At 46.8% G+C, this 12,014-nt stretch overlaps 1 protein-coding gene across 12 annotated transcripts in view; it reads right to left on the bottom strand.

Annotated features, from left to right (window-relative positions):
• The window catches only part of Trrap (transformation/transcription domain associated protein), a 95,217-nt gene that overhangs the window by 20,492 nt on the left and 62,711 nt on the right, over window positions 1–12,014 (bottom strand). For all 12 annotated transcript variants that reach the window (XM_051205433.1, XM_051205439.1, XM_051205437.1 and 9 more), the window contains 11 exons: window positions 11,732–11,934; window positions 11,038–11,159; window positions 10,303–10,516; window positions 8,540–8,719; window positions 6,484–6,630; window positions 5,540–5,659; window positions 5,047–5,334; window positions 4,773–4,910; window positions 4,096–4,208; window positions 2,822–2,957; window positions 1,771–1,962 (listed from right to left, as the gene is read on the bottom strand). In XM_051205433.1, coding sequence (XP_051061390.1) covers window positions 1,771–1,962; window positions 2,822–2,957; window positions 4,096–4,208; window positions 4,773–4,910; window positions 5,047–5,334; window positions 5,540–5,659; window positions 6,484–6,630; window positions 8,540–8,719; window positions 10,303–10,516; window positions 11,038–11,159; window positions 11,732–11,934 — 1,853 coding nt within the window. The remainder of the gene's footprint in view (window positions 1–1,770; window positions 1,963–2,821; window positions 2,958–4,095; window positions 4,209–4,772; window positions 4,911–5,046; window positions 5,335–5,539; window positions 5,660–6,483; window positions 6,631–8,539; window positions 8,720–10,302; window positions 10,517–11,037; window positions 11,160–11,731; window positions 11,935–12,014) is intronic.

Below are 12,014 nucleotides of genomic sequence, written 5' to 3'. Positions count from 1 at the left end.
GCACTCAGTGAGTGCTCTTAACCACTGAGACATCTCTCCAGCACTAATAATCATCAATTTAATTGCAGCAGGACCTGTCTATAGCCAGACTACCAACAAATACTCCCATTACCAACTGCTAGCAAAGTAATGAGAAAATGAGACTTCTTTTCATTCACCCTCCAAGATATTTGGACATCAGGATCATGTGATGAGCTGCATTTTATACTTCATGCTTTAATGCTTTAAATATGTAACTGCACAGTAATTCCCATTTTCACAATGAGCTTTGGTACTTTTATTGAATAGCTTAGAAACCCAGCCAGTAACTCTTTCTATGCAAAGGAAACTTCTCAGTAGTCACAAGAGGAGGCTGCTTGCCTAGCATGAAGGCCCTAGGTTTAAACTGCCCCTCCCACTGTGTGTGTGTGGGTGTGTGTGTGTGTGGGTGCGTGCGCATGTGCAGGTGTGCAGAATCAAAGGAAGTGAGAAAACCCTGGAAATTCAATGGTCACAGCAGCAGTAAGTCTCTCCTACACTACAGAGTAAAAGTCTGTTGGTAGGTGAAATCTTGAGGATATTTAGTAACTTAATTCAGACAATCACATATGTCATCTTAGGGCATTCTTTCAGAAAAAGCAGAGCACTGAATACAAGCACTGAAATGACAACAGGGCATTGTTCACTAAAGCCGTGGCTCTGAGGAGACAGTCTGAGACAGGAAGTCAGTATGTTTCAGAAGCTGCAGTGCTGTGCCCTAAATCCCTGCCCCCCAGATCTCACTGGGATTTAACCTCTTAAACCATCTACAATTCTGAAGAAATGCCCAGGACTGGATCATCAGCAGGGAGACCCTAGATGAAATACCAGTAGCTCTATATCACATTCTGATGACTCACACCATTCTTCCCAGCAAGAAGCCCATCACACGATGTGATCCTCTGACTTTTCGTTTTTCTTTTTTTTGGTTTTTTGAGGCAGGGTTTCTCTGTATTGTTTTGGAGGCTGTCCTGGTACTCGCTCTGTAGATCAGGCTGGCCTCGAACTCACAGAGATCCACCTGCCTCTGTCTCCCGAGTGCTGGGATTAAAGGCGTGCACCACCAACACCCAGCTGGTCCTCTGACTTTTATACCTCTAGAAATTGACCCCAAACAGACCATCTGGGTCTGGGATGGTTCACACTGTAGCACACACTGTGCTATTTACAACATAAAACAGATTAACAGGCACACCACAGCAAACTCAAAATACTGGTTTAGTCTCAAAAGTACTCTTTCAGGGGCTGGAGAGATGTCTCAGATGTTAAGAACACTGGCTGCTCTTCCAGTGTCTCTTGAGTTCAATTCCCAGCAACCATATGGTGGCTCCCAACCATCTGTAATGAGATCTGATGCCCTCTTCTGGTGTGCTGGCATACATGCAATAGAGCACTCATAAACATATATTAAATCTTAATAAAAGAAAAAAGTACTTTCACAAATCGATGCCCAAGGAGGACATCAGGACACAAGTCACTTCAGTCTTTTTGAGGCTGGATGGGAACTGTCCGAACAGTATGCCAAAGGTGGTGCTATGGTAAAATCACAACCACTTGAATTCCAAAGTGAAAAGCCACACTGTTTTCCCCTCCCTTTCTGACTCTGGCCTTCCTTTCCTGAGGATGAATTCCCATGGCAAAGGATGAGACCAGGAAAAAGAGTTTCCTTTGTCACTTGGCCCATCTATGGCCCTCAGCTGCTCTGCAGCCCTAAGGACTCCAGGCTGAGCTCTGGGAGGGGGCAGTACCTACCTGCAGAAGAGGTGTGTGCACATGGGACACCACGTGAGGCAGCCGCCGCCACTCGCGGATGGCCAGACTGCTGGCCATCTCCACCAGGCGCTCAATGAAGCTGAGCTGCTGCTCGTCAGGGTGGCAGATGGCCAGGTATCCTCGGTACATGTTAACCTTCCAAGCCATCTCCTTTGGACAGCTGACCTCCACCTGGAGTGAGGAACGACAGCCAAGGTGGTGATGACGTTCTCCAAATCACACAAAGCAAAACGCAGAAATCTGGCACTAATGTAAACACCGAATTTCAATAGAGAAGGCAGGCTTTTACACTGCTCTTCCCAGATATTCTCCTGGACACGGGTGAGCAATCCCTGTGTTGCGGGGGGCACCACAAAGGCTCCCAGGGTAGAAACAGAGACTGTATTCCTGTCATGGTACCATATGCACAGACCCACAAGGACCAAGTCATTTTAAACACCCCACTCATACTGTACATCCTATCTCCATGCCCAGTTCACTTCAGACCAAGAGCCTGCCCCTTCCTCCCATCAGTGGCTTTTCAGCTAACAGCAAACACACCAGCCTGGGTTGCTCTGGCTCCAATCTTATGTGTTGTGTTAGTCTTGCTGTCTCTTCCAACAAAAATCTATCAACACCATCAACTTATTTATACCAATCCGCTTCACGATGTTACCTTTGTTCTCAGAGGTTAAGGTCTCTACACCCAATACACATTTGCAAACTGGATGACAAAGGCTGGAGATGCCTCAACAGGTGAAGAACACCTGTCACTCTTGCAGAGCACCTGAGTTTGGTATTAACATCCACAACAAGATCTAACGCCCTCTACTGGCTTCTGCAGGCACTGAACTACTGCGACTGCAGGCACTGCACCAACACCATTACTACTACAACTAACTAACTAACTCTCTCTCTCTCTCTCTCTCTCTCTCTCAATGCTCCATTAATACCTCTATTAATACCAAACTTACTCAAGTCTAGGAAAGATCTCAGTGACAGAAAGCCAGGCAATGTGGGCTTTGCTAACACAACCTGACAGGGGTCTTACCTGCACCAGTGCCTCCTTCATGGCCGTCCAGTTGGACACCCTCCATGCACACTCCAGGACGAGGTAGGGATTTATGTGGCCTTTGGACTGGCCAAACTCAGTCAAGGCTTCCCACTGGTTCAGCTCCTTGGAGCACCTAGGAGACCAGGGTTAAAACAGGAGCTCAATCAGGACAACACACTGAGAGACTTGGAAAGGTTAAGAAGGGGTTGAAGACATGGTGTTACCACAGAAGATAAAAGTGCTGAGTACAGACTGCTGTGGCACACTATCTGGGCTTGCCTTCAGGAGACCTGCCTGCCCTATGACCACACAGCCAACAGAGCACAGCTCCATATCCTGAGGGAAGGCAGCAATGACCAGTTCCTTACTAGTGCAATTAATTACATATGCATTAGTTTCTTAAATTCTGTAGCAACCAACCCTTTAGAGAAATACTCAGGAAGAATTCAGACATGCTCCCTTGCTTCTTTAATTCAAACATTGAAATTGTCCCGACAGGGTCTTACTCTGCAGCTCATGCTGGCCTCGAACTCACAGAGATCACCTGCCTCTGTCTCTAGTGTGATGGGATTAAAGGTGTGTGCCACCATGCCCAGTGCACTCATACACTTTATACCAGGGACTCCATATGGAGTCACATAGTGAATCTGAGGGTGGCCAGCTAGTATGCAATAGCAAAAGGCTCTAGATACACAATAAGCACCTATTAGCCTAAAGTTAAATGCATAACAAATCTGAGATGCTTCCGGAAGCATTGGTCATGTTGAAGTACATAACTTTACTGCGGCCTTGTGCCCACCTTCAAGATGTCCACGACCTCACACCATTAGATGCCAGTAAATGCTGCTGAAAACACCTTAGTTCAGATTCCAGACAAACAACTGTGCTATGACTACATTTGTTTTATTGTTTCTGACCTAGTAGAAAACAGCCTAATAATGAAAAACAAAGACTTTAGTGTTTTATTGCGATTATTCCTTAGCATATATGTATCAAATAAATGTTATCTCTAGACTGTATTGTGTTAAAATGCTAGATTTAAAACACTGGTGTCTGAGGGCTGACAAGATGTCTATGTGGGTAAAGGTGCTTGCCACCAAGCCTGAGGTACTTAGAGGAACACCATGGAAGAGGACGAAGACCACAGCTGCCCTGATCACCACATGTGCACCATGGCAAGTGTGTACCCCACACATGCAAATAAACAGATGTCATTTGAATATTGAAACATATATCTCAAAGAAGTCTCACCAAGGCCTGGCTCAGCTCACCTAATCCAATGGTCTTCCCACAGCTGGTACTCAGGGAAAATGGCAGGGGAGGCATTACTCCGCTCATGTTCTTTTTTGGCTTTGTCCATTGCCTTTTCATAGGATTCTTGAGCCTAAAAAAAAGTAACAATGCCATCAGGCTACAGAGGAGAAAGTGTTTTCCTTGTCTTCTTAACTGGGGAAAGCTAGACAGGAACCTAAGAACAACTATAGCTTTCCTGTCCAAGGCTACCTGATGTCCACAGCTTGCCTGTTAGAGGCTGGACAGAGGACAGGACAGTCCTCACAAAGGTCAGGGAGAAAGCCACAGGACACGCAAGTGTGTTCAGTTCTGGGCCCCAGCATCCCACATGGGACCAAGAACACTTGTAATCAGTGCCATGCTGCACAGGAAGCATGAGAAGTTTTAAACCATGTAAGGCATGTATCCAGGTCTCTCTAAGTTAAGATTTCAAAGGGTCTTCATCAACAGATAACAGTGTGGCTGGGGTATAGGAGGCTTGCTGAGCCTACTAAAGTTCTGGGTTCCATTCCAAGTACTCCAACGAATGGCAACAACACTCAATGAAACAACAACTGTCCCAAGTGTAAATCGTTCCAACTTAACTTAACTTAAGCATGTGACATTGAGGAAGACCTACAAGTGAAACCCACCAGGCATCACCCAGAAGCATCACCTGTTCAAAGAAGCCATGCTGCTCGTAAGCAATGGCTGTTGCAGTCTCCGAGAATTTGCAACGCTTTTGCCACAGACCGGCCCACATGTCTTCCTCTTGTAACAGGGAGTAAAGCTCAGCGAGGGAATCCAGTATCTCCTGAAAGAAATCACTGCTTCTGAGTGCTTGGGTTAAACACATACTTTTTAGTCAACAAAGCGACTCCCCGGAAGCATCATTTAAAACCTCTGGGGAGAGGCACTTACTGAAAGTCACCAACAGAATGAGGACTCACCTGCTGAGGTGGCGTTATGCTCTCTTGCTCATAAAACTCGGTTGTTTGCTTGGGTTTGATCGGCAGACTCAGCCCCTTCTCAAAGGCCTGGTGCTCCAGCATCAACGTTGAGCGGAACCACAGGTTGTGAGTCTTCCCCAGATACTTCAGCACACAGGGTCGCATGGGGATTGGGGGGACACACTGGGACATGGCTTCCACAAAGCAGTTTAATGCGCTTGGCTGACAGTCACGCTGCACCTGGTGACTGCCACTGCACAGGAATGGGCTGATCTCCCCCGCCAGAGCCTAGAACCGACATTCAAACGCTGACAAGCCTGAATCAGGTGTGCTGCTGCAAAGCCAGCCTGAGCTAGGTGATCTTGTGACCAACCTGGGGTATATATTCAGACCCTGTCACACACACACACGCTTGTCCCTCATCACTTGGTATCACTATAATTGGTCCTTGGGTGAGAGTTCTCCTCAAACAAAATTTTAAGATGTGACTTACATGCTGCTGTCTGTCGGAGAGGATTTTCCACAGCCTTGGGAAGAGCTGGACCCAGGTCTTCTCGGCCAGTGTTGTAGAAATGTGGCACAGCTGAACAAAGGCGCTGAGCAGCGCTCCAGTCTGTGGGCAGAAGAGGATGGGCTCAGGTGCGTCCTGTGTCCCACTCAAAGGGACACCGAGCCCACGGCTGAGTCAGCCCTTCGAGTCTGGAGACAGACTCATGGCCCTCCTTTCTAGCAGCAATGGAGGCATGAAAAAAGGCACATCCATGTGGATACTCAGTGTCCTGCTTCCTCAGCACTCTACACTAACCCAGGACAGTGATGGTACCACTCAGACCAAGTCCAAAGATGTACTTAATCCAAGATCCAGGCTGGTTACCAAGAAAATGTAACAGAGAAATTACTGATGACTATTTTCCTTCCTCCTAGTCCCGATACAAACAGCACCATTGTTTCTGTGTGACACTCCTCCAAAGTGACTGGGTACACAGAGACTTAATTGCTCACAGAGTCAAAATGCAATAATGCCCACGCCTGTGATTAACCAGTGTCTGTGGAAGTCACAGCTCCTATCTGAGGAAACTGAGACCACCCACAGCAGGCATGTGGGGAACCTCTTTCCCCATAGAACCAGGCTGTCTTCACACTTTCCTACGTCTCCTGATTTGAGACACCTGAACAATAACCCAGAGTTACTGCCCATTACAGGCATCACTAATGATTTTTACCATTCCCACAGGACAGTAAGTAGTGGAGAAACCAATATCTCTATTTCCCCTGCTTCTTCCATTATATTACATGTTGAATCCAAACTCTCCCAGCACTATAATAGTTTCAACTGGGGTAGGAAGAAACCCTCAAGAGAAACTAGTGAGAGAAAAGCTTATACTGGTGTGGATGGGGGTGGGGGTAAGATATCCACTTCCAAACTCTCCCACAGACCTTCACTTCCCGGAGAGTATCAAGGAATTTGTCGTGTCTGTTGGTGAGCATGTGCAGCTGGTTCCCAATGTCCTTCTCAGAGAGTTCTTTGGTTTTGGGTGTGCTGGTCTGGTCGCCAGGAGCCAGCTCAATATCTATCTCTACATCCTAAAGGAGACACAAAGAAATGAGGTGGTCAAGAAGTTCATAAGAACCCAACAAACATAGTTTCTATGAACCACTGGCTACTTAAAAAAAAAGACTTTAATTATGCATACATATGTCTGTGGGGAATGTGCACCTGAGTGCAGATGTCCATGGGAGCCAGAACAGAGCACAGATCCCCTGGAGTGGGAGTAATAAGTGTTAGGGAGCCACACTGCTGCTGGGACCTGGCCTCCTCTAAGAGGGCAGGAGGTACTCTTAAGCAACAAGCTAGGGCTCCACAGCTCCATTCTTAACAAGTGCCATTTTTTTTCCTTAGATTTCTAGAAGCTTTTCCCAGAGTATAGCTGAGCACCCCAATATGAAATCCACCAAAAATGTAAAAGGCATCAAACATGACACTTCAGCAGCAACCACAGAGTGCTCAAATTTGGGGGTTAGAGCATTTTAGACTTCAGAATTTGGGTTCTCAGGTGCAAAACTTTAGTAAAAGAACTAAATTTTCAAAATCCAGAAAACACTCAAAATGTGCAATACATTTTGTGTGTTTCTAAGCATTTTAGATGGAGGATATCTGCTATACTTAAACACTCTTTAATTAAAACATAAACAGGGACCAGCACTCACATCCAGAACTTGCCTCTCCCCTGAGTTTAGCTAGCATACAGAATGCATTTCATTTTGGCATTTCCATCCACATGTCATGGTGCTTTCACACCTAGTGAGCCTCCCTGTACCCCAATGCACATCTCTCTCTCAAACAACTGTGGAAGGATGATCATATGTTTGTCTCTGAATTAGAGAAAATGAAATAGTACAAACTTCACTGGAATCAAGGAAGTGTTGAGATGCAACACGGCTGGCCAGCAGCCTTGCTCCATCAGGTTATACCTGGACCAGTGTTTGCTATGTCACAAACAAGAATGAACTTTCTGTCTCCAGTTTCTTGAAAGTCACAGTCAACAATGAAATCAGGAAATTATCCCCCAAAGTCAACTACAGTATCCACTATGTTGCCCTTGATGAGTCACTAAAGATAGCTACTGATGCCACTCGGGTTATAGCAAGACCATTATCAAATGACCTGATTAGCTACACTTCTTCCTTATAACTGAACTGTGCTAGGGAATCAAACCTAGGGCTTCACTTGTGCTAGGCAAGCACTCTACCAACCAAGCTACAACCCCAGCCCAGCTCCCACTTTAGAGCAAAGGAAACAAGTGTTCTCCCCTGTTGCTAATGTGTCCTTCTAACACCTGCACCCCAACAGGTTGTGCTTCCCAAAGCCAATCTACAGTGCTGGCATATGCCCTCTCATGAGAAGAACAGAGAGCCAAGAAGACTAAGGTACCAGCCTTGGCTGAAATGCTTTTCTTCAGATGCACTTTCAGCTCCACGCTGCCCATCTAGGACCAGGTGGAGATATACAAGGCTCCCAGAAGGCTGTGGAGGGCTTGGCACTGGGCCCCAAATGATGGGTATCATTTCTAGTCCAAGCACAGCACCACAACAGAGGGTAAAACCATTCCTCTGTTCTACGCAGAACTGGAACAGAATGATGTCACCAAATGGGTGTGATAACTAAGATGCTTCTCAATTTTAATGGCAAGAAAGTCTAAACTCAGGCACCACACTCAGCTATTGGGCAGAAACAAGCTCTGAGCACTGCTCTTGCCACTCAAAATGAGTGGCAACTCTGTCCAGGCAGCCAAAGACTCACCTCTTCTTTGCTTATTTATTTACTTACTTAGTTTTGGTTTTTCAGGACAGGTTTTCTCTGTGTAGCTTTGGAGCCTGTCCTGGAACTAGCTGTTGCACATCAGGGTGGTCTTGAACTCACAGAGATCCGCCTGCCTCTGACTCCTGAGTGCTGGGAATAAAGGCCTGCACCACCACCACCCAGAAGACTTACCTCTTCTTTAGACTCACTGTTCTCTCGCTCCCGAGGCTCCTGTTTGACGTGTGTGACCATGGCAAAGGCGGCTCGGTCATGGCTGTCGGCCAGGTTGATAACATTGGTAATGGATGGGAGCATAGCTCCCTGGCAGCTGGTGCCAATGGCTGTGCTCTTCTCACACACCGCCAGGAGGAGCTAAAAAGGATCATGGGAAAAACCACCAGCTTAAATTGCCTGGCACTGGGAGTGTGTGAACACCCAGGAACACTCAGAGATCAGAACAGACACTCACTCACATGCCGACAACCCAGGTCCACAGCTCAGGTTACAGCACCCCCACCCCAGGTTAGCTTCATGTCTGAACTTGCTTTCCAGTTGCCCCTAGTCCAACTTCCTTTGCTTAGCATCCTCTCCTCTGCCCCAGAGGCATCATCCAGGCAGAGACTTCTGCTTCACTTTTCTCTCTTATTCCATGTGGCAAAGCCCTAAGCCCAGCCCAGGGGACCTCCTAGGTCACCTTCAAACCCACTCTCTCAAAATCATCTTTCCACACAGCTAGCTGCATGACTCCCCTCTCTACAAACCCCTCAAAGACTTCTCACAGCCTCAGAGAAACAGTCCACACTTTCTGTGGGCTTGGAACACCTAAGATCTCCTGTGATGCGGATTGAAATCACCCCTTGACTGCCTACGTGGTCCCCTTGTGTTCTCAGCACTTCCCCAAGACATTGCCACTGTACGATCACTACAGGGCCACTGCTTATGCTGCCCCAGACACTGAGAAAACATCAATTCTTCACAAATGGGGACAGTGGTAGCCCGCTGTCACTGAGGTCCAGGACAAAATTCCCTTCCATTCATCAGAAAGAATTCACAAACTGTTTGCTGCAGCTGTCTCAAAGGGGAAAGCTGACTTCATTCATTCTAGGTAAACAGATATGAATCTGCTAAGTACTAGTAACCAGACAAACCAGAGCTGCCTGGTGCCCGAAGCCGGTAAGTGAGAGTGACCCATGAGTCCCCTGCAGGGCTTATGGCAGACTTGCCTTTCAGGGAAACACCAAGCCCTCTGCAGGCTGGACTTCACAGACTGCACACACCTGCCTGCTGCCCCAAATCCTCATACCAAGGAACCCAAAGCAACAGTACTGGCAAGCTGCCCACTCTGTTCATGACTGATGAGACCATAACCACAATGTCCATTCAACTTTCTAGGTGGATGGAATTTAAAGGTGTTTCTATGTGAAGAAGAAGGAATCTTTGCCCACTAAAGAAGAGAATGTTGTCTTAATTCCTTACTTCTAATGATTAGCAGCAAGGCCTGTTTTGTCTCCCCTGTAGTGGGACAAAAACCAGGCACATGACAGGACATTTCTGTACATCCTTGTGTTATGGGATGCAGCGGTTTGATGAGAACAGGCCCCATCGGCTCACATGTTAGAATGCTGAGTCCCCAGTTAGTGGAACTGTTTGGGAAGATTAGGAGGTGTGGCCTTGTTGGAGAGGGTATGTCACTGGGAATGGGTTTCTGGTTTCTGAAGACTGCTCCCATTCCCAGTGTACTCCAAGCCTTGTGGCTTGAGGTCTGTGAGCTTTCAGCTATTGCTGCTGCCATGCTTTAGCTCCACCATTGAGGACTGTAACCCTGTGGACCATACACCCAATTAAATGCTTTCTTTCATAAGCTGCCATGGCCACAGGATAACCTGCTGTCATCTATGCCCCCTCAAAAAAGCCCCAGCTCTCTCAATCACAGAGGCTGAGTTCACCCACCCTACCTCAATGCACTGCTTGATCCAGAAATGGCTCCCCATGGCTTCCCAATTCTGGGAACAGGTGACGTACAGCAGGCGCTCATAGACACGACGTTTCATAGAGTTGTCAAAAACCTCAAAAAACTTGGCCCTGATCAATGGCTGGGCACAACGGAGCCCAGAGAGAAAGGCAGGCTCAAGCTTTGCAGTCAGCTCACTGCCAGAAAGAGCCTCATCCCTGCAATGAGAGGAGGTAAGAGAAGATATATAAGTAAGAGCCAGGAGACCACCTGGATCAGTGTTCAAGATAATGGACATGGACACCAGATCCCCCACACTGTAACACCAAGGTGTGTTTCCACCATGAAGGCTTGAGTAACACTTCTACAAGGGCTCATATAAATGCTACCAAGGGTGCTGAAGAGATGGACCAGTGGTTAAGATCACTAGCTGCACTTCTAGGGAGCTGGGTTCCATTCCCTGAACCCACATGGCTGCCCACAACCCTCTATAACACCAGTTCCAGTGGATCTGATATCCTCTTCTGGCCTCCAAGGATAGTGCACATATATACATGCAAGCAAAACACCCATAAGCATAAATAAATCTTAAAAAAAAAAAAAAAAAGAAGTGCCATTAAGATTTGTTACTTTAATACCAAAGTGAGTGCTCAATTTAGATGGAAGTACAAGATTGAAGTCGCACTGCTGGGTGGGGAACTCATCATGGACCATAGGCAATGTGACCAGTGCTGATTACCTGTAGACGTAGTTAACAAGGTCCAAAAACTGGGCATTCAGTTCAAGGTCTTCTGGGAAGCGTTTCTCTATGTAAGTCATCATTTTCACGAGCAAGATTGACTTCTCCCGGAGTGTAGGTGTCTACAAAATTGGTTTCCCCAAAGAAAGTACCAATTACACTTCTTGAAAAACCACAAAACCAAAAGCACTTCACAGCTACCTATCCCAACTCTCCAGCTCCTGCTACTTTACCAATACCGGTATTATTTACTGCAATCAAGCCAGCTCATTTTTAAAGAGGGGAAATAAACAAAAAACAAAAAACAAAAAAACAAAGATGGCTGTGATTATCTTTGAGTGCTCAAAGTCACAACACACCATTAACCATCAGTACTCCCTCTGCAGGGCAACTCCCTCTGGAAACAAGTCAGAAGCCTCCTACATGACAGTCTCTCACCAGCAAGAATATTTCATAGCTCCCCTCTACCACCATTAGAGAATAAACTTAAAACATTTAAACAAAAGAAAAGTCACTGTGAGAAGGGTAGCTGGTTAGTTCATCTGCTTGGCCCGCAAAGCTACTATGGGAACTATCCAACAACCCTTTTGTTTCACGTGTGTGTCAGAAGGAGGGGTAAGAGGGCACTGCTTCTATGCTCCTGAGTTTCAAGAGAGGGCCAACCTGGCAGAGTGTGGCCCTCCTGCCAACTCACCTGATTGGCTGCCATTGGGGAATTATTCTTAACCCACTCCTCCACAATCTTCACCACAGCTCGGAGGATCTTGGCATCTGGGGATTTCTCGATGAGGGAGGTCAGGATGGTCTGGATGAAGTTCTTCCGCATCTCCATGCTCATCACCGCCAGCCGAGTCTTCACAAGCTCCAGGCTCAGCATCACCAGTTCACTTGTTCCAGCTGTGCAGAGAAAGGACAAAGACCTGGGTCTAATCCCGACAGAGGTACTTAAAGGAACCACTGTCCTGAAGAAAACATTC

This window comes from Phodopus roborovskii, unplaced genomic scaffold (genome assembly GCF_943737965.1).
Source record: "Phodopus roborovskii unplaced genomic scaffold, PHOROB, whole genome shotgun sequence".
Lineage (NCBI taxonomy): Eukaryota > Metazoa > Chordata > Mammalia > Rodentia > Cricetidae > Phodopus > Phodopus roborovskii.
The sequence above is the reverse complement of the archived record's forward strand: the minus strand, read 5'-3'. Positions and strand labels throughout refer to the sequence as shown.